The sequence below is a fragment of the Polyodon spathula genome, chromosome 11 (assembly GCF_017654505.1).
Source record: "Polyodon spathula isolate WHYD16114869_AA chromosome 11, ASM1765450v1, whole genome shotgun sequence".
NCBI lineage: Eukaryota > Metazoa > Chordata > Actinopteri > Acipenseriformes > Polyodontidae > Polyodon > Polyodon spathula.
This window is the reverse complement of record NC_054544.1, coordinates 42,619,229-42,640,240: the sequence shown is the minus strand read 5'-3', so window position 1 is coordinate 42,640,240 and position 21,012 is coordinate 42,619,229. Positions and strand designations below refer to the sequence as shown.

At 40.7% G+C, this 21,012-nt stretch overlaps 1 protein-coding gene across 1 annotated transcript in view; it reads right to left on the bottom strand.

Moving 5' to 3' along the window:
• Positions 1–11,199: 11,199 nt before the first annotated feature.
• The window catches only part of hdlbpa (high density lipoprotein binding protein a), a 32,791-nt gene continuing 22,978 nt past the window's right edge, over positions 11,200–21,012 (bottom strand). Inside the window, exons 20-28 of the mRNA XM_041263661.1 lie at positions 20,344–20,482; positions 19,914–20,068; positions 19,552–19,656; positions 19,213–19,347; positions 17,745–17,888; positions 17,153–17,332; positions 15,045–15,161; positions 13,259–13,399; positions 11,200–12,724 (exon numbers count right to left, since the gene is read on the bottom strand). Coding sequence (XP_041119595.1) covers positions 12,635–12,724; positions 13,259–13,399; positions 15,045–15,161; positions 17,153–17,332; positions 17,745–17,888; positions 19,213–19,347; positions 19,552–19,656; positions 19,914–20,068; positions 20,344–20,482 — 1,206 coding nt within the window. The 3' untranslated portion in view covers positions 11,200–12,634. The remainder of the gene's footprint in view (positions 12,725–13,258; positions 13,400–15,044; positions 15,162–17,152; positions 17,333–17,744; positions 17,889–19,212; positions 19,348–19,551; positions 19,657–19,913; positions 20,069–20,343; positions 20,483–21,012) is intronic.

Sequence of the window (21,012 nt, the reverse complement as noted above, 5' to 3'; positions counted from 1 at the left end):
AGCACAGTGAAATCATACTGTAGTTAACCGATGTAAATCCCAGAAAGGTAAGGTAAACCATATTAATTAACAAGGCAAACCATGGTAAATGCAGAGCATTACTGTGGAAAACTGCAAAATTGCAATGCAAAAATACTGTGGGAAACTTTTATAAGGGTAGTGTCTAGTGTTTTCGACTGTCCACAGCAAGGGAAGCTTAAGAAATAGTTGGAGGTGAGTGATACACACTGAGTAAACCCAGTATTACACTACAATTGAAGAGTGGCTTACAAAACACAAGTCCATTCCTGATAACAAATTAGATAAGGCTTGATCATGTACAGAATATACTCTATTAGAAAACGATTGATTGGGAACAGCCAATCAGCTTCCAGATCTAGCAGGCTTCTGTTTTGCATAGATGCCTGCTGGAATGTTGACGTGCTTAACTGTGAATTACATTTTAAAATCAATCCGCGTATAAATACCGGCTTTTTCCCTTAAGATTCTAATCTACAACTAATCTGATAACATAAAAATATATTTAAACACACTTTCTGACACTGGTCTAGAGACAAGGGAAATATCTGTGACAGGACACAATAATGAAGGCTCAATTCACAGCTACTGGACAGCAAATCAACACGGAAAACACTGTTGGTCCCCAACAGATCCAAACAACAACCTCCCTCAAAACCAGCCAGTCAAACTGCCAACCCTGTTTCAGTTCTTTCCGCACCAGCCAATCCACTCCCTGCCTGCTTGAATGAAGCCCCGCCTCCAACAACAAGTTTCCAGTCAGACTCAATACTACCCGGACTATTCAACAATTGCACATGTGCAGATAAATTATAATAAGAAAGAGCAAGATGTTAGCAATAATAATAATAATAATAATAATAATAATAATAATGGTTTTGTTGTTTAGTGTCATGTTACAGCAATGGTTCTGAACTGCTATCACTTTGAGAACTGTAGCAATGGATATCATAAACAGACGCGAGGGTTTTACGACAGTCATCAATGAGTGAACAGACATGTTGGTCTGAGTGTTAACAATAATAGAGTTCAGTCTTGAGTTACTTAATCTTGAACTGTGAGTATACTACAGTTTTCTCTATGTGTATGCCGTTTTTCTATTCTAATTATGTTAGGGACTATTTTCCTCAGGGGAATGTTAACTGCCAAACTATCAGAAGTTCAAGGTTTTAAAGTTTTTTTTTAAAGCACAAATAAAGAAATACATCGTTTTCTAATAGCGATAGAGCTCTCTCGGTGCAGGGTCTACCTTGTGGTAGATGACCTTGACTTTCATTAGCACCCTCACCTACTGCTCAGGACGCATAACTCCAGTTGCGTTCATCTACCACACGGTAGAGCCCACATTGACTGGCTCTATCGCTTAATTATAAAATGGGTCTTTTAGAGACTCATTTCTGATTGGTCAGAACAGGTCACATGGGGATGTGAATATTATAGAATGTTGCCATGGGTTGAACCTTTTTTTCAAAAAGTGGCGAATCACTTGCAGATATCCATATGCCACTAGAATTAAAAAAAAAAAAAAAAAAAAAAAGTAGCCATATTTAAATTTATATTACAGTTTTTCCCAATTGTTTACACACTAAAATTGGAACTTGAAACACAATCACCGAAACCTGAAACTCATGTACCAAATCCCTAAACCAAGTCTGCAAAATTGCAAGCACAATTCCTGCATTACACTCAGTTTCCAATTCTATATCACACTTTTTGCAAAACACTACACACAGTTCTCTACATTAGGCATAACATTCAAAATTAAAGTCTCTGTAGTCCCTTTGGAAAGCAACGCCAATCACAATGCCAAGCTCTATACACCAATTGGCAACACCCACTCACAGGTGTAAACACTAGTTGCTGAATTGTTCACTTAGAAATCAGAGCCCTAGCACTAGAAAAGGCCACAGATGAGCTCTCCTGTTTTGGAGGAAAATGGAAGTCAATGCTGAAGCAAGAGCTAGAGGTCAAGGAGTGAGAGGAAGAGAAGGACGAGGACGAGGAAGGACAGGTCTCAGATGAGATCAGGGCCATATTAGTTGACCATGTGCTCAACCATGGATTGATTATGAGGGAGGCTGGGCAGAGAGTTCAGCCCAACCTGAGCCGCTACATGGTTGCATCTATCATCCGTACATTCAGAAATGAGAACCGGTAAGTTACCTACCATCTACACTATGCTCTTTATGTATGTATACTGTAGTATACTGCAGTCCGACATATCAGTAGGCCTATGTTACTCAGTGATTGTTGGTCAATGTTACAGTAATATCATTTCATATTGAAAGAAAATAGATTATTTTAGCTTACTGTAACCAATCATATCATATTTGTGGATCTTCTGCAGAACTGAGAGACGGCCAGGCCATGGTGGCCAGGAGACCGCTATTGTGAACATGGTGAACATGGTGGTGGCAAACAATACCATTAGACTACGAGAAATCCAGAACCACATAATTGCAGACAACACAATATTCAATAACATTAATCAGGTGGGCTTGTCTACATTGGACCGTGTATTACAGCGCAACCAAATCCAGATGAAACAGGTCTACAGGGTGCCATTTGAGCGAAACTAAGAGAGGGTTAAAGAACAGCGCTATGAATATGTGCAAGTAAGTACTATACTGTGAATTTACTATCATTTCAGCACTGTATAGACACATTACAGTACTGTAATCCAGTGTATTGTGCCTCACCATATTGACTGCTCTAGGTCTATTTCATATATTGTCTTGTTGTCTTTCAGAGAGTCTTGGAGCTGGATGCCGCTGCAATTCAGCACGTTCATATTTACATTGATGAGGCTAGCGTCAACCTAGCCAAAAGAAGGGGACGGGGAATATTACCATGTGCGCAGCCGTTAGCCAGTAAGGCGTCCTCCATCACCATGCCAGCCTTGGTCCCTACAACACCGCCCTTCTCATCACATTCCTGGACACACTACATGGCATCTTCATTCCAGCCGAGCAGAGGGGTGGACCAGAGCAGCCCAGGTATGTTGTCATCTGGGACAACGTGAGTTTCCACCGGGCTGCTCTGGTCCGCAACTGGTTCACTGACCACCCACAATTTATTGTTCTATACCTCCCACCATATTCCCCATTCCTAAACCCAATTCAAGAGTTTTTTTCGGCAAGTGCTTCTTGTTTTTGTTGTTTATTAAAATATTTATTAAATGTTTATTAAAATAATAATTATTATATTATTATTTTTTAGACAGAAGGATATTTAATAAAATTAACTTTTTTTGTTAATTAAAATATGGTTTTACGTTTTTTAAAGCCTCGTGACTTATAACGCACCTGGGGGCGTGTGGATATTATATCCCACACCCTATCATGCCTTATTGCTTACTAATGTCACTCAAAAGGGTTCTGTGTGGTTCCAGGGAATTGTATAAAATTCATAGTGAGTAGGCCCATACAGTCCCTTAATTCTTAAGCCTGATGATCTCCTCTAACAAAAAAATAATTAAGTTATGTACTTTTGAGCAAACACTGTTTAAGTTAAAGCAATGGTAATTAATATGGAAAGATATATGTGTTTCAGGGCACCAAGCCTGTGTAGATATTTGAATGGAATTATACTTGTCAGATTGTTATATTGCACAAGTTCATATACACTGTCTGGTTTGCCTGTAATAGCAATAAAGCCAGCATGAAAAAAATGGCACTTTTCATTCAATTAATCTTATGATACATGAAATCTAAATAAAATTCTATTCAGAGATGTTGCTGCTTTGCCTTGTAACGTTGTTCATCACTGACTTGCAGTTCACCCCACACCTGAAATGATACCCGGCAACACCATCAGAAGGTTATAGATTTGGATGGCTAGTGGCTGGAGAAATACAACGTTGACCCTGAAACAGAATAAGGGCCCCCATAATTGTTCAAAATGCAGGCCAGTTTCTTGATGCAGTGCGATAGCAAGATTCTTTTTTTTTTTTTTTAAAGGGTGTGAAACAGGTACAATAGCCAAGGTGCACTGCATGCTGTGAGTCTCGCAAGCCCCAGGACTGCAGCAGCCCGGATCACTACTGCCCCAAGCAAGCCTCAAGCAACTGGGAGTACCCCCCACAGTTTTCAGCACATGCTCTCTGAATAAAAATATGCTTGATATTCACTCCTTTTTAAATATTAGCTTGCAGAATTATGTTCCCCCTGACATTATGTTCCCTAACCACATCAATTCCCCACACAGCTCAGGAGAATTGAAGGTTCAATGGGCATTCTCCAATCCAAAGACCTTTTATACTCAGGAACGCAAGAGCAGATGTTAGTGAGCTAGTGGACCGTGGAGGATAAAGGCCAGCCCTGCAGGTGTCTGCTTAAACTCACCAGTCACCTGGCCAGTAACGTCTGCTGTTGAACTGTGAGCAATGCACCATTGTGATTAATTGCATTAGTCACAATGCAATCAGCTCACTATTTAAATATGCTCTGTGCAACACATGGAAATAGAGGTATGAAAATAAGGATGAGTTTTTATCTCCATCTCACAGCTGTTAGTAAATCATTCGATCTTCAAATGATAGTTTAAATTTCCCTACATATTTAAATGCCTTTATACAGGTACAGTATATAAAGAAGCTCTTCTCTCACTCCACTCCAGACAGCGTTGGAAACAGGGACCATGGAGAGACTCTGGGGTTTTTTCTGGGCGAATCGCCGAGATCATTTTTAAATGTCAGTTATTAACATAACAAGCAATACTAGGGATCTTCAAGCAGCAAAAATATAGCTTCAAGGATAAATTGCCCTACACAATCTTTAAGTACTATCAAACTTTATTCAATAAACCACAACATTCTTAATTTTTTAAAAAGCAAACTTTATTAATTCCTGATTTAAAGAAATAATACAAAACAGCTTGCAAAGTGTCCCACAGAGAAAGGAAATATATTTGTAACATGTAAAACATTCAGTATAAGGACCATTAATAAATGAGCTGGCCATATATTGCCGTATAACTTATATAATAAAATAAACATTTTAAAATGTTTATTTTGAAAGCATTACTGGTGTATTTCATTTAAATTACTTTCTTAAAATGTACTTCCCTTATATCAATTTTGTAGAAGATGCATCAGCAAGCATATGTAACTATTGCTGCAACTTTCAAATAGTAAAATAATCTATCAATTAATACTTAATTCAAAATTAAGAACCTTACCAATACAATAATTCCAGTAATTTTGAGGTGCATTTCTTTCTTTTTATATTTTATTTTTAATGAAGAGTGTGCCAATAAGACTGAAAACTTGAATGAAAACTTGAAAGGTTGAAAAGAAGTCAGGCTGTAAAGGTATGTGAATGTGATTGAGATGCCATACAGTGGACAAAGAAGGTATTAAGAGGTGGAATTGTTACATATAATAATAATAATAATAATAATGTGTTGTTTTATGTTTTTTCTATTTTATATGTTGCTATGCTTTGTCTGTATTTCCATAATTGCAATGTTATAGCAAGCAGGTGGAACGTTACTGATAAAGACACATCAATTATTCAGGTATGGAGGTTGCTGATGTCTGGTACTCTTCTGTTGTAATCTGATGTAGTGAAATATCTTATTGCAGTGTGTGTGTGTGTGTCAAACACATGCATTGTGAATGTGTTGACATAAATGTGACTGATTGTAGTAAAATCCCAAAAGGAATTGGAGGGGTTGAATGTTGAGTTGTCTTGATGGTTATCTTAAGGAAGGATTGAAGTAGGAAACTAATATACACAAGGTTTTTCAGTTTTTGATCAATCTGTTTCCTAAAATAATTCAAATGGACCCATTTAACTTAATTCTACATATCATGACGTTATGATTCAAATATATGTCTAAATAGAGACACTGTTACCCTAAAATGGTGGAGATGTGCACCACTAAATTCTGCTATTAGATAAATATGCTTGACTTGTTTTTACTTCTTTGCCATAACTGGAAATACTAAAAACTGAATGTTTTCCAGACAGTAGGAAACAGCTTGAAGCTTCCCTATTGCCCCATTGATGAGACCAGTGGCAATGTCAATGTTCTTGCGAAGCACCAGTTTGCAGCCTATTTTGACTCGTATGTTAGTTTCCAGTCCAGCTGCAGTCAACCTTGTAGGCGTTCATTTTTTTCAGCACATTTCTCTGGAAGTTACAAGGGCAGTCCACAGCCCATAAGATGAATGTCCTCTCCAGGCATACGATCAAGCACGACAATTTGGATCTGGTTACAGGCATCTACAGTAGGCATGATGCAGGTTGAGCCCTCAGGATAAAATAGCTTTTTTTTTTTTTTTAAGCAGACACACTTAAAAAAACTCACAACCCTCCAGTCAGGAGCACAGAGCACTAACCACTACTCTACAGATGGTGCAAGCAAAGGATCACTAGTGTCTCATTGTATGTATGTAAAGCATGAGAAACTACAGTCTCTCTCTCGCTCTCTCTCTCTCTCTCTCATAGAAATGTCAAGAAGGAGACAAAACAAAGCTTCTTGAAGTACAACACCTGGCTTTATTTCATACTCAAAACACTCACTAAAATAACAAGTTTAATCAATTTCCAGGTCTCAGTCCCTTTTCTCCAGGCTAACCCTGATGTCCAGCTCCCAGCTCCTTTTCTAGGGGAAACTCCCCAGCCCAGGGATCCGGGAAAGTCCCTGCCTGGCAGCTGTGGGGAAACTCTCCAGCCCAGGGATCTGGGAAAGTCCCTGCCTGGCAGCTGTAGGGGGGAATTGCCCCAGTCAAGGGATCCGGGGAAAGCCTGGCAGCTGTGGCACCCACGTTATACCCTCGTCCTGAGAGGTTCTTCTATCCAGGAAACGGCAGGGCCTTAGTGCAACAGCTCCTTGCGGGATGGCTGTTGAGCTGGGAGGGTCCGCTGGTGTGGTGGTTCTGGCAGGGGGTCCACCAGGCTGTCCAGCAGGTGCATTCACAGTTCTCTGCATGTTGCCGACTAGTCTGCTGTAGGGAGCGAGCTGGTCACGATGGTGCACCACCCTTCAGCCATTGTGGAGAATCTGGACCCGGTACATCACCTCTCCCAGAGGCTCCAACACCCGACAGGGCCCCATCCAGGCACTGTCCGGTTTCACTCAATGGCCCCGCTTTCATTGAGGCTGGAACACCCAAACTAGCTTCCCTGCCCAAAATGGCCTCCTCTTCTCCCCAGTGTCATAGTTCCGCTTCTGGCAGCAGCCTACCACCTGGAGTTGCACCCGGGCAAAGTTGTGGGCAGTGTCCATCTGGTCCTGGAGCCTCCGGGCATACTCAAGTCCAGAAGGAAGTACCTCAGCGTCGGGTGGCCGAATGAACACCAGCGTAGCCGGGATCCACAGCTCCCTACCCATCAGCAAGGCCAGGGTGCAGTTGGTGGACTCCTGCACCACGGAGCGGCACACCAGAAGGACCAGGGGTAGCTGCGAGTCTCAATCCAGCTGGTGCTTGGCAGTGATGATGGCCAACTGGGTCACCAACTGCTCCACCAATCCATTGCTTTGGGGGTGTAGTGGAGTGGTCCAGATTTTGTGGCTTCCCAGCCATAGGCACAGCTCTGCCATGACCTGGGTCTCAAAGTTCCGCCCCTGGTCCGAAGAACCCCAAACTGGCAGATGAACCCCTCCAGTAGTGCCTCTGCTACCATCACTGCCTCCTGGTTCGGCAGGGCGTACGCCCAGAACCTGCCTGGTGGAAAAGGCAGTCTTCGGCCGGGCTTCAAGAGCAAGAGATACCTGCCGGTAACCATTTCACGATCCAGCCACCAGGTCCAGGGATTCGTCAATGTGCGGAAGGGGGTAAGAGTCCTTCCTAGCGACCCAGTCAGCCGCCGGTAGTCAACATAGAACCTCCACTCGCCGTTCTTTTTACTACCGGGCCATCCAAGGGCTTTCAGAAGGCTCCATCAAGTCAGTGACCACCAATCCCCGCAGAATCTTTTCTGCCTCTGGCTGGACAGCTAGTGGCACACGGCGAGGTCGCAGTTTTCTCAGCATGGCGTCCCCCGTGTCGATTTTGTGCTGGACCAGGTGTGTCCGCTCTGCTTGCTCAGCTTTTGTGGCGAAAGTGCATCAACAACTCCCTCAGCTCGCTTCATTGCTTCAGGCATAGCCCCTCACAATTTTGCTGCCATACTGCGGTTGCTGTCTTGTGCGCCACTTCCTCCATACTTCAGAGCCGATTACCAGATGGCGTCTGCCAGCTGGACCCAGTGGTGGTGACGACCGGTGGCAGGAGTTCGGCAAGAGGCTGCTCCTGGCGAGGTGGGGAAATTGGAGAACCCTTCCCCCGGGATGATCGCAGGGACGGCCGCTTTGTCTTATTGTGTGCCGCCGGAGCTGGAACAGGGACCAGCCGCAGTTGACAAGTTGGTGAGGGGCGTTTTGGTGGCTGCACTCCGTTGGCCGATGGGCCTGATGTTCTGGGTCCAGCCAGGGTAAGGGCTGGCACTCCAGGAAGATGCAACACCCTCTCGCAGGTCCCTGCTGCTCCTTGGCCCAGACCACCTCCTTCTCCTATGACAATTCCAGCGCTTCTTGAAGGCTTTGGGGTTAGCAGAGTCTCACTTGCACCCGTAGTTCTCCGGTCCTGATTGCCTCCACAAATTAGTCCCTGGCCAGCTCTTCCTGCACCGCAGGGAGTATGTGTGCAAAGGCGCGATGCATCAAGACCTCTATCACTGCGGCTAGCTCACAGAGGGTCTCCCCCCTGCTTCCGAGTCCATCCCCGGAGCTTGTTACACAGCAGCCCTGGCTGTTGTCTGCTGCCAAACCGGTTCCGGAGTGCTTCACTCAGTGCCCCAAAGTCCGCCTGTTGCTCCAGGGCCATCCTCCACCAAACACCTGGCGAGTTGGAGAGCCTTCTTGTCCTCGGTACATCTTTCCAGGTGGGCCACCAGATTGAACTGGGCATGGAACGCGTCCCAGTCCACCTTTCCATTGAACTGGGAGGTCTTTATATCACTCTGCCAGTGTTGGGATCACTGGCGCCAGTCCTCCTTTGGATGTGCTCCCGGGGTCTGATGGCTCACATCCCTCTGGCCGTTCAACCAGTGATCCCCATCTTTCCAGTGGGGTCAGCTACAACTCCAGGTTCCTCTTGACTGGTCGCCACATCCCACTGCTAACACCGATGTTAAGAAGGAGACAAAACAGAGCTTTTCAAACTACAACACTTGGCTTTATTTCACACACAAAACACTGACCAAAATAACAAGTTTAAACAATTTCCAAGTCTAAGTCCCTTTTCTCCAGGCTAGCCCCAATGTCCAGCTCCCAGCCCCTTTTATAGGGGAGCCGGAGAGAGGCAATGTCCGCTTCAGCCAATCCAGAGCGGACACTTCACCAGCCGGAAAAGTTGTGGCACTTGCTGTTACTCTCTCTCTCATATATATATATATATATATATATATATATATATATATATATATATATATATATATACATGAAACTTGTACTTTTTATATATGTATATAAATGTCAATTGCTGTAGATAAACACATCAGCAAAATCAATTAATGACATGTATTTTTCTAGCTTGCTATTTATTTAGAGATTTAAGCTATTAAGCATGTATTAATTTCTACATTTAAAAAAATATTTCTAAATGTAGTTATTCCTCCATGCATTTGTTTAAATCATTTATTTCTACCAAATAAATTATTTCTTTCTTTATTTTTAATTAAACGAACAACTGCATTCTACCAAACAGGAAACCAGACATTTTAAAATATTTTCAAAAAGAGCGTTTCTAGAATCGAGCAGAACCTTCAGAGTTTCAGCAAAAGCTGATCAGGCATGGATGTAAGCTTAAAAAATTAAAGCATTTCAACAACAGCCCAGTGATGCAGCAGGCTATGGCTGTGTGCTCTTCATGTTGCAACAATGGTATTTTTTATTATTATTTTTTGTGCGATATGTGCTGTTTTAAAACAAATACATTGTTTAATATAAATGGTGTGGATATCAAACTGCTTGGGATCTCTGGTTTATTTTGACGTTGACCAACATGTAGAATCACATGACTGGTAAATGTCCAGATCTTTAGCTTTTCTGTTTGAAAAGTTGCTACACTCTTAAAAGTAAACTGAAGACTAAAAAAAAAAAATCATCTTAGTTTGACGACTTATATCTCATTGTGTATAAGAGGTATTTATGCTTTTTTTTCTACATTTGATGCAAGAAAGTTTCAGACTTTTGGTACTGGTACAGATTGTAATTCTAAGTGATTTAGTTTTGCCGCTACAACATGGTGAAAACGGCAAACTCTTGGAGCTGTATAGGGACTCGGTAATTTCAAACAAGTTTTTCTAACTTGTACAAGGAATTACCGTTCTTCTCAATTATATATTTATTTTTATCTAAAAAGCCAACCATTGACACCTGGCAAAGTATGTTTATGTTGGGTATGAATAAAAATGTGCTAATTATGTAAATGGGAAGAAATATGCATCTGTAAAGGGTAACCTTGAGAAGGCCTCAGTGTGTCAACCAGAGGTTGAAGCCTGAGAAGGGATCAGTGTGTCAGAGGCTGAGCAGTGTAACTTCAACAGCAATCTGTGGATTTGTTTCCTGTTCCAGTTTGTTGTGCAGCTTCAAGATCATAAATAAAATAATCTTGTTCCTCCAAATTAAAGAACCAGACTAATCCCAAAAGCACTTGGATCCATTAAGACAAAGTTTGAGATTAGTGAGCTAGTAGGAACTAGACTAGTTTAGAGAAGGGGGGAGGGGGGCTCCACTTATCCACTCATTTTATATCCCGATTTTATATTAATATATATAATATATTCTATATATACCTTATAATAGATGATATATATTATTTTTTATATATATATATATATATATATATATATATATATATATATATATATATATATATATATATACACACACACACATATACATATACATAATACACACACACACACTTGTCCCTTAAGATACAGCAATATTGCCCTCTGAATATTGCAGTATGACTGCAAAAGTGTGTTACTAGTTATTACGAATAAGGTGCCAAATTCTGTACAGGGGGTGTGTTGTCAGCTGCCCGGTTCATTGTTAGACTATTCCAAAGATGACAAAAAAAAAAAACACCAAACAACTCAGCTTGGAGCAGGTGCAACACATCTAAATTGTTAATGACAATTCATTAGACAACACATCCACCAAAACAATAACAATAAGAGACAAGACTACTTTACATTTTTGCTTTATTTTTGGACATTTCAATTCCAGTGTTATCCATATGTTTTGCGCTTTTGTTTTTTTTTTTGCATAATATTCATTTCTGAAATCAAAGCCAATAAAAAAAAAAAGAAAAAGGGTTGTTGCCATGGGAACAGATTACTTTGTTTGGCAACTGGAAGACAAGATAGTGACTGGACGCCGACCCGCTGGCCAAGACAAAACTAGACTGAACTTCCCAGTTCAATACTGGAATATAACCCAGGAAGAGCAAGTATGATTTTTAAACATTAAAACAAAAACAAAGACCATTTTGTACAGGAAAACAAGTAGTGTTTTAACCCTTTATTATGATTGACAGTTTCTCTCTTCTATTATGGTCACTGTCCCAAAGATGCCTTAAAAGGCTAGGACCACCCCAAAAAAGGGCAAACTGTTCCTGGCAGCTAAATAGTGAAGTATGGTTCTAGAATTTTTTTGGTTCAGTTTGTTCTAAATATAAAACACAGCACATTAGGTAGCAGCTTTGTTCCCTTCCATGTGGTATGGAATGGATTTACTGGATGCCAGAGAATTTTAAAACACTAAAAATCAGAAAAGAACTGGTTAAACCTCATTTGCAGTAGAAACCTTTTTATACTTCACCTTTAGTGGGGGCGGGAGGGGTAAACTCAGGTGATCATCAAATATGAAGAAGCACATGTAGAGTTTCATGAATTTACTTCACTAAATCTCTTAAATGGCACCATTCCACTTAGCAAAGCAGCTGCAGAATTTGATCCCTATTCTAAAAACTAGGCAAGTCTCTGCCTTGACTCATGAACCTTTAGCGGGGCAAATTTAAAACCAGGTTGCTAGCAATAGCCAGATCTTCTGTGGGTCATTAAAAATGAAGTAGCTTTGAGCTGCTTTTGAATATTTATCATAATCTAGGCTGCTGCAAATCATTCAGAAGGTTCTGTTTATCCAATAGGGATCATTTCTCTTTAAAAATCTGCTTTACCAGGATGACAACTAGTAGCTACACAGGACATATTGTCACATGACATTTCAATGGAATGAGTAGGTCTATGCATTATCCAGTGTAGCTCGAAGACGACTCAATGCAGTGTAAAGATGGTTTAAATAAAATAAAAATAAAAAAAAACAGCCACACCTCTTAACTCAAACAAATAGAAACAGGGTAAGAATGGATATAGCAAGGGGTTGCCAGTTAACAGATCCTGGTTAAGACAAGTTAACCAAATTAAAAAAAAAAAAAAAATTCTACTTTGGGCTTCTGATCAAGAGGTAAGGCAGTCCATTTATGAGGGGGTTTATGGCCTAGTTGCCCAGTCTCTTCAGAAGCGCTGCCCACAGTTCAGGGGCAGGGGCAGTGTCCAGGAGGTCAGCAGTTTGGGAAAGGGGGCGGGGGAGGCGGGGACGGCGAGCTTTCACTTCCAGGTCAGAAACGTTTGGGTCCCCAGGGAGAGGACTTGGGAGCAACAGGAGTGCCAAAGCTGGGGAACTCCTCCGAACTGCTCATGTCTGGGGCCTGAAAAAAAAAAAAAAGATGGTCACAAAGATTTTATACTGTCGAACTACTAAGCAACATGAAGGAAGCCATGATTCTCAGAACAGTTAATTATGTAAAACTAGACAGAGCATATGTACAAGGAAAGCTGAAATTTAATAGGCTACATACCAAACACTAGTAGTTGTGGAACAATAGAACTCTATGACAAGCTTTCCACTTGACAGCAGAATACTGGTTTAATTATGGCCTTAGTTCTAGTAGCATGACAGTTCAGGAAAGTGTAGCCCATATTGTATTGTACTGCTGCACAAAAACAAATAGAAAAGGCCATTTTTATGCAAGAACTGTTTTCAAACTCATTAACTCGTTAAGGCATCTGTTCAAAATGACAGATTAAGATTGTGATAGGTGATTTGATGAATAAATACAGAAAGTTACTTTTCAAATGACATCTCTACAGTACATGTTAGAGGGTAGTATACGATTACAGTAGATGAGTTTAAGCAGGACTCCTGCTTTTTCGTTTAAACCGTATGTAGGTTAAACACTTACCTGGTCGCTGGGTCCAGCGGTCCATGGAGCATCCCTCACCACAAACCCTTTGGATGGACCCCTGGGCTCATCAGCAGCAGAAGCTCCACCTAGGGGCTTCATGTATGTCTGCATAGACTCGCTGTCACCCACATCTCCCATCTGGGGAACAAAAACAATTATCTATTGTGTGTAGATGGCAATCTTAGTCAAAAGTTCACATACCCCCAGTGAAAACACTTTTTTTTTTTTTGTTCCTGGGTAGTAAGTTGTTATTTCCCAATTGCTTATGCCTCAAAAGTATAGAAAATGGCTATTATTCCCCACAAACTTTGCTTTTGTGACCAGGACAGTGATTTCAAAATATCACTATTTCCAAAGAGAAAAAGTCAGAAAAAAACAATATGAATCCAAATTAACATGTATTTATACTAAAGTAATACAAAAATGACTACAAAAGATTTAGAAGCAAGTAGTTTTTCGCAATTTATTATACTGTAAATTTACAGTATAACTAAATCTCAAAAAACTACTGCGGCATAAGCAATTAGGAAATAACACTTCGTGAAATACATAACTTCTAGTAATCTCAAAAACAAAGAATTTAATAAACAATTTTTTTGTATTCAAAAAGTAAACAGACATACTCTTTGAAGCTATGACAGTATTGTCTACAAAGTGTTAGAAATTTCAATATAAAGCAGAGCCTAATTCTAGAAAATGCTGGTGAACATTCAGAGTATAAAAAGGGTTAGGCATAAGATAATTGCTGTCATTACCAGTAAGTCAATATGGGAAAGTAAAAGAACTATTGAAATACCTCAGGCAAAAAATTATTCATGGTCAAAAGCTGGAGAAGGATACAAAGATTCCCAAGCATACGAGTATTCCAATTTCAAATGTTGTTTCTATTAAGTACAAGACTCCTGGTACTCAACACCCCCTCAGAATGGAAGGAAGGTTTTCACCAACAAGTAAAAGAATTGTGAGGAAGGGTAATAACAATCCGAGACTGACTGGCAAAGATATTCAAAGCGATCTGGCTGCAAGTGGGACCGGGGTTTCCATTTCAACCATAGGTTGAGTATTGCATTGTGAGGGTCTCAGTGGTCACAGGCCAAGGAAAAAAAGCCACTTAGGAAAATGGCACAAGGACAAAAATAGCTCAATTTGCAAAATGGCATTTGAATGATGGATAGGAGTTCTGGGCAAAGGTTTTGTGGAGTGACGGGGGGGAAAAAAAAAAACGCCTCTCGTCACACTGACAGTTATTCCATTTGGACAAAGTCTGGCAAGGCTTTTGTGGGGGGGGGGGGGGGAGAGAACGCACTAAAGAATCATGCCATATGAATTAAAATATCCTAATCCTCTAAAAGGGGTGGTTATTGGTAAATAACAAAACTAGCTATCAATTTAATTTTCCTTGTCAGGATAGGAATACTTTTGAATTAGCATTTAAGTTTTGCAAAAAAATAAAAAAAAATTGCAGAAATAACTTTCCTCATCCACAAAAGCAAAACATTTTTGCTACAAAAGATTTCCTACAATTAATTCTTGAGAAATTTCTATTATAAAATTTCCACTGGGGTATGTAAACTCTTGACTACAACTATTATATAAAATAAACCAGAGGTGGAACAAGATGATTGTGCTATGGGTTGCAGTGAATTTGCTACTTCATGCGATCATTGTAAAATAGTTTCCAGCCTGTCTACAACATAAAAATGTAATATGCATGCATGTTTTCTGTGGTTAAATCTTTAAAAAAGTAATTCTTGATGCCAACGCCACTTGGCCCACAACGTACATATTCTTCCTCCAGGTTGAGCAGGTGGTCAATGGCCTCGTCCACGTTTTCGGGGCGCCCGGTGACAGTCACACAGTTGGGGTCGGCCGCTCCACTTTGGGGGAACTTCAGGTCCACCTGAAAGAGTTGGTGATCCAAATGGTGAAACAATGCAAGTGCAGGTCACGGAATTACATGCTTTGAACTTAAGGTTTGTGGCCAATTACTTATTGTGAATGTCAAAATTCCAATGGCATTTTATATTCCTACTACAAAACTACAGGATGTATTTTATTGGGTTTAATTAACACTAGAACCGCCATGCGGGTCATTGTGACCCATTTTGCACTTAATGTTACTCTTCCATTGCAAGTCTTGCGTATGTCCGTTTGACATTCCTAAATATGTGAATTAAATATCCTGATGGCCTTTGAGAGAGTCAGAATTGCAAAAATGAAAAAGGTTATAAACAGTTCTACCTAGAACCGCCATGTGGGTCAATGCGACCAAAGCATTACAATACCTGTCTTCTATAAAACGCAAGATATTCTATTATTTTTGTAAATGCAGCAAACAAGACACGCCCCCTTCTCCCAGCACACTTGAAAGCCTTTGTTGTTTGTAGTCATACAATTTATGTAGTATTAGAAACAATTTTTGTTTTATAGTTGTGTGTACATACACCCATTTACAGTTACACGGGTATATGTTCATAAGTTTCTTTTGAAACATGTATATTTTTTCCCCTGTTGGTAGTCATGCTGTATATGTGCTCATCTTAAATAAAACATATTATATTATATTTAATTTTCCATTTAAATACGGTGTTTCTGCAATGCAAAATGTTAGATATGATGTTCATGAATATAAGTTTTCAGTTGTATCCAATAATATACCTTTCATTTTCATCACGAAGCAGCTTAAAAACGTATGGGTCAAAGTGACCCACGTGGCGGCTCTAGGTAGTTCGAAAATCCAGCGGTTCTAGTGTAACACACATATACCGGTCCCTTTATGAAATTATTTTGACTCTAGATGGAGAAAATTACTAACCAAGTCACCTCAAGGGCATGCAAATAAATGGTTTTAAAGCCAACAAGCAATTAGATTCTAGAAGTTGTTGTTAGAATCCAGGTTAAGCTTTAAAAGGACAGCCCTGGTTCAGCATTTCAAAAGACAAGGCTATAAAATTAAGCTACTGCTTCCTCGTATGAATCACTTAAATAGCACCGCCATAGCCGCTTTTTGAATGGCTTTTGCAATTCAAATTTAAATATCTCCGCGCATGTGAATATCTTGTGCATGTCCGTTCTTAAGTGTTACTAAATATTTGAATTAAATACCCATACAGTGTTTCAGCTGCAGAATCGTAAAGATGAATAAGTTATAAGCACTCGCTTCTTCAACCACCAGAAATCAATACAATAAAGTCAACAACTTGGTCTGGGCTTTGTAATAAAAATAAATTATATACTCCTGTCGAGTGCTTAAAACACTAATGAGAGTCATTCTACATATCCTATATTTATTTTATTAGCAGCTGTCACAAGATACACATTGAATCACAATACAGTGTGGTATAGCCAAGGTACTTCTCATCCTGAGTGTGTACAGGTGTAAAATAAAAAATAAACTAAGCTCTCTGCACAAATCAGTGCCCATCAGTTTTGTACAAGGAGTGCACCGGCAATACAATCACTGATGGACTGCAGCTAGCCCTGGAGCTACGGCAGAAACATTTTGTTAAGACATGAAAGCCGGCTGGCAAATGGCCCTCAACCTTCAGCCAGCACTGCGTCCACTGGCACATGGAATAAGACAATGCCAGGTTGTTAAATGCAATAGAAGAACTTTTGATGTCTGTGCCTGTTGTGAAACTCTGCGGCTATATTTTTATAACACGTTATTTATGTGCATACAGCTTTCTACACTGAAGTTTATTGCATAAAGTTGTGTCTGATTATTTTTCATATCGAAGCCGCACATTTTGAGGGTGCGATGGTTCTACTGTTAACGTATTGCATTTCAAAACTGAAGAAGAAGAATGCCAGGATGCATGAATGAATCTGAAATAATTAGGTGCTGCAAAGCAACAGCACTGTGTTAATGATCTAGATGAAGGGCTTCACCTTGAACTCATCCATGATCTTGCGGATGCCTTTGCCACGGCCTCCGATAACCCGGGCGTGAATGCGGTGGTCCAGGGTGATGTCCTCGGAGACCATCTCCTCCAGCTCTCCCACGATCTGCATGATGCCGTCTCGAGCAGCCTCTGCGTTGCGTTCGTACCCTGTGATGGTGATCTGGTCCTGCACAGCAAACCCACAACATGACCCTTCACACAAACCAGGTGTGTGACTAATACTGCTTTAGCTTGGGTCTATTACAGAGCAGGGAGTCATATAAAAGATAGAGAACTAGTGGTCTATCAGAAACATACAAATACATTAAAAACGGGGGGGGGGGGGCAGGCCAATGTTACTGTGGATATGTTTAGGAGGACCAAAATACTTTGGACAAGCGTTACATATTTATTTTTAACAGTGGTTCCCAAACCGGTCCTGGGGACCCACTGTACTGGTTTTTATTCCAAAGAGAAAGCTCAGCTGGAATGAAAACCAGACAGTGGGTCCCCAAGACCAAGACTGGGAACTACTGCTCTAATACATTTTGCTAGCCTCCCTTAATTTCTCCAAGTCCCCATGAGGGGGCAGTCCTTACCTGGTTGTCATCATTCTTGTCTGGGAACTGGATGTTAACATCGTGCTCTGTGCGGATTTGGGTGATGACTGCCCCCTTTCTCCCAATGATCTTGGGGTGATACTTGGGGTCCACAGAGATGGTCAGTTTGAAACTTCTCAGAGCCTGGGCAAGGGAGAAGTGAAACTGATGTCAGGGAGGGTAAGAGACACTGGTAAAGACTGCATTCTTGACTAAATGCAATATTCTAATGTAAATTGTTTTTTCTTCCTTGTTTATATCAAGTGAATGTGTGCAATCTTTTTTTTTCTTTTTTTTTTTTTTTTTTTTTTAAAGTTACCTAAAACAGCTCCCTTAAAGCTTTATAGGTATACTGTATATGTATTTATTTTTTTAATTGTCTATCGATTTTAGAATGCCTATAACTTACAGAAAAGTGTTTACTCATACAGAAAATTAATTAACCCTTTGCAGTCCATTTATTCAGCCCCTGTCAGGCGCATCAGGTCCAATTTATTTTCACACAAGCAGTTTATTTTACATGCCATTTAAAAGCAATTTTATTCACAGTAAGACAGGTTTAACCCTTTGCAGTCCTATGTCGGACCAGGTCCAACATTACAATTTCTCCAGTATTTAATTCTGTTGTCTGTGTGGCATTCTGTGGGGGTTGTGTTATCACAAATGTCTGCGATATTCTTTGAGCACTGGATGCGGAAGCAGCTATCTTGTTTGTTTGTCAGTGTGATGTATGTGGTGAAGGGACTATGTGTGTTGCTCAGATCTGCCTCTGGCGTTAAGGTGTTCATTTTTTTGTTTTTGGCTTCTATCTGTCTCATTCAGCCATTGAAAGCTTCTTTGCTTTTTCTGGAGAAAAAAACGACTAGGAACCTGTGCTTGACGTCTTTTTGATGATGTCGGACAGGGCCCAACATTGGACCGGAAAGGAAAAATTAGTAATGTCAGACATGGTTCGACACAGGCCTGGAAAGGGTTAAATCATAAAGCCAGGAATGATTGCCATCTGTGTTTGATTTCCCAAATTGATAAGACTCATGTAAGATTTTAAATGCATCTTAAGACTTGAATTGCACCAAACAATTCCACAAACCTCAAGCAATTTGCACCATCAAAAAGGGGCAAATATTCAGTTTTTAAATGACACTGTACTTTCATTTAAGAAAAACAGACACTACACTAAGTTAAAGCAGCTACGCTGTTTACTTGTCTTGCCTTCCAGGAAGTCTGTTACTCCATTTCACACCAGCAGTGTCTTCTGGGTTTATAGTCACTACTCAAAATGAATGTTTACTAAAAGCACGCATTTAAAGAACTGCACATCCGAGACCTTATGAAAAGATGTGCACGGCGGAGAAAACATTGAATGCCTTTGTTAGCTGCAATCACTTTGACAATTTTACCTCAAAACAATGCATATACATTTTAAAAAGACAATATTGACAGCTATGGTAGTGAAGCCCCTTCTTACCCGATCCTCTTGATCAGCCTGCAGCTCCTTGACCCGCTCCAGGAGGCCTGCTTTGGCACGGTCCAGGTTAGAAGCCAGCCCTGTTATGGAGATGGTGTCTGACTGCAGCTCAGGGGCAGGCACTTGGATATTTACCTGTGCAGGAAATGAATCACATTCAGTATTGCATGAACAAACCCATTTAACTGCAGTGCAGACACATTTATATCTGAGCAAGAATCACATGCGTTCATCTTTATAATTGTAGCAATAAAATCAGGATCTGAAGCACATGGGTTCATGTCAAATGAAATGCAGGTATTTAATAAAACTACAGACTGCTGCTTAAATGAAACCTACTTCATAATCATCCATCATCTTGCGGATTCCACTCCCTTTCTGGCCGATGATGTAGCGGTGAAGGTCATAGGACACATCCACTGTGATGGAGACAGGAACCAGAGCCTGTAGACAAATCCCAGTTAATACACACTGCTCTGTTTGACTGTCAAAACTGGCATTTCTGAAAGTTGCATTACAGAATAACTTTTGCGGTCTCACTTGATCCCCCATAAATAAAACACACCACACAGAATGTGTACAGTGATTAATAAACAGAAGAAACAATATCCCCCAAAATCTTAAACTGAGAAACTTGTGTAGGTAGGACTACAGTTAAATGTTTCTATATGTATATACAAATAAATAAAAATAGGATGTACCTTGAGCGCTTCCACAGCTGCCTCACACCTGTCCTTGCGCCCAGAGAGGACTATGACATCACACTTTTTGGGAGCTGCTGGGTCTGCCAAGTCTTTGGATTCCCCATTGACCTCTCCATTTTCATGCACTGCTGGCTCTGGAGAGACTGGAGTAGCTGCAGCACAATTGAGACCCAGATGTACAGATTAGCTGGTGTAGTATACAAGCATTCTGTACATTACAATAGTGATAAAGACTTCATTGTTAATGGCAAGCTTCTCTGGTCCCCCTCACTATTGTGATAAACATGCAGCTTTCTTCATCACCCAAAGGTCAGTCAGTATCTTAAAGCTACGATAAGCATAAACTAGAGAGTATCTTGACAGTTAACATAGAAGTTTTTCAAAAAAGCTTAGTTTGATTTCTATGCAGGGAGAGAATTAAATTTACCTTGGGGGTCCTCACGCTCTGGGAACTTGATCTGCACATTGTGGTCACGAGTGATCTGCTGTATGCGGGAGCCTTTCGGGCCCATGATGGAGCGATGGAACTTCTGAGGAATCACACACTCTATGGTCACCTGCGCATCCTGGGAAGGAAACCACAATACATCACTACACAGGCTACCAGACCAGAATCTCTATGAAGACACTTCACATTCTTGTTCCATTCCTTCAGCTTTTCATTGCCCAGCACGTGTCAATTATGTTTTTTCGGTTTAAAATGGGTTTGTTTAAAACACTTAACTCTGGAAAAAGTTTAAACACAGCAAGGTTCATACCCATACCAACCCTAGACTGACACTCTTTGCAGTCCTATGTCAGACCAGGTCCGACATTACAATTTTCCCTTTCCAGTCCGACGTCGGACCGTCTGACATCAAGACGACGTAAAGCACAGGTCTCTAGTCGTATTTTCTCCAGAAAAGAGAAAAAGAGAGCCTTTCAAAATGGCCAAATGAAACCAGAGAAAAAAAAAAGGGGCGTATCTCATACATACCCCATCCGCTACAGAGATAACACGGACATAAAGGTGGTAGCTGCTTCTGCATCCAGCGTTCAAAGAATAGACATTTGCAGAGCTTTTTGGAAATGTTATAGTAATAAAGTAATGACTGAT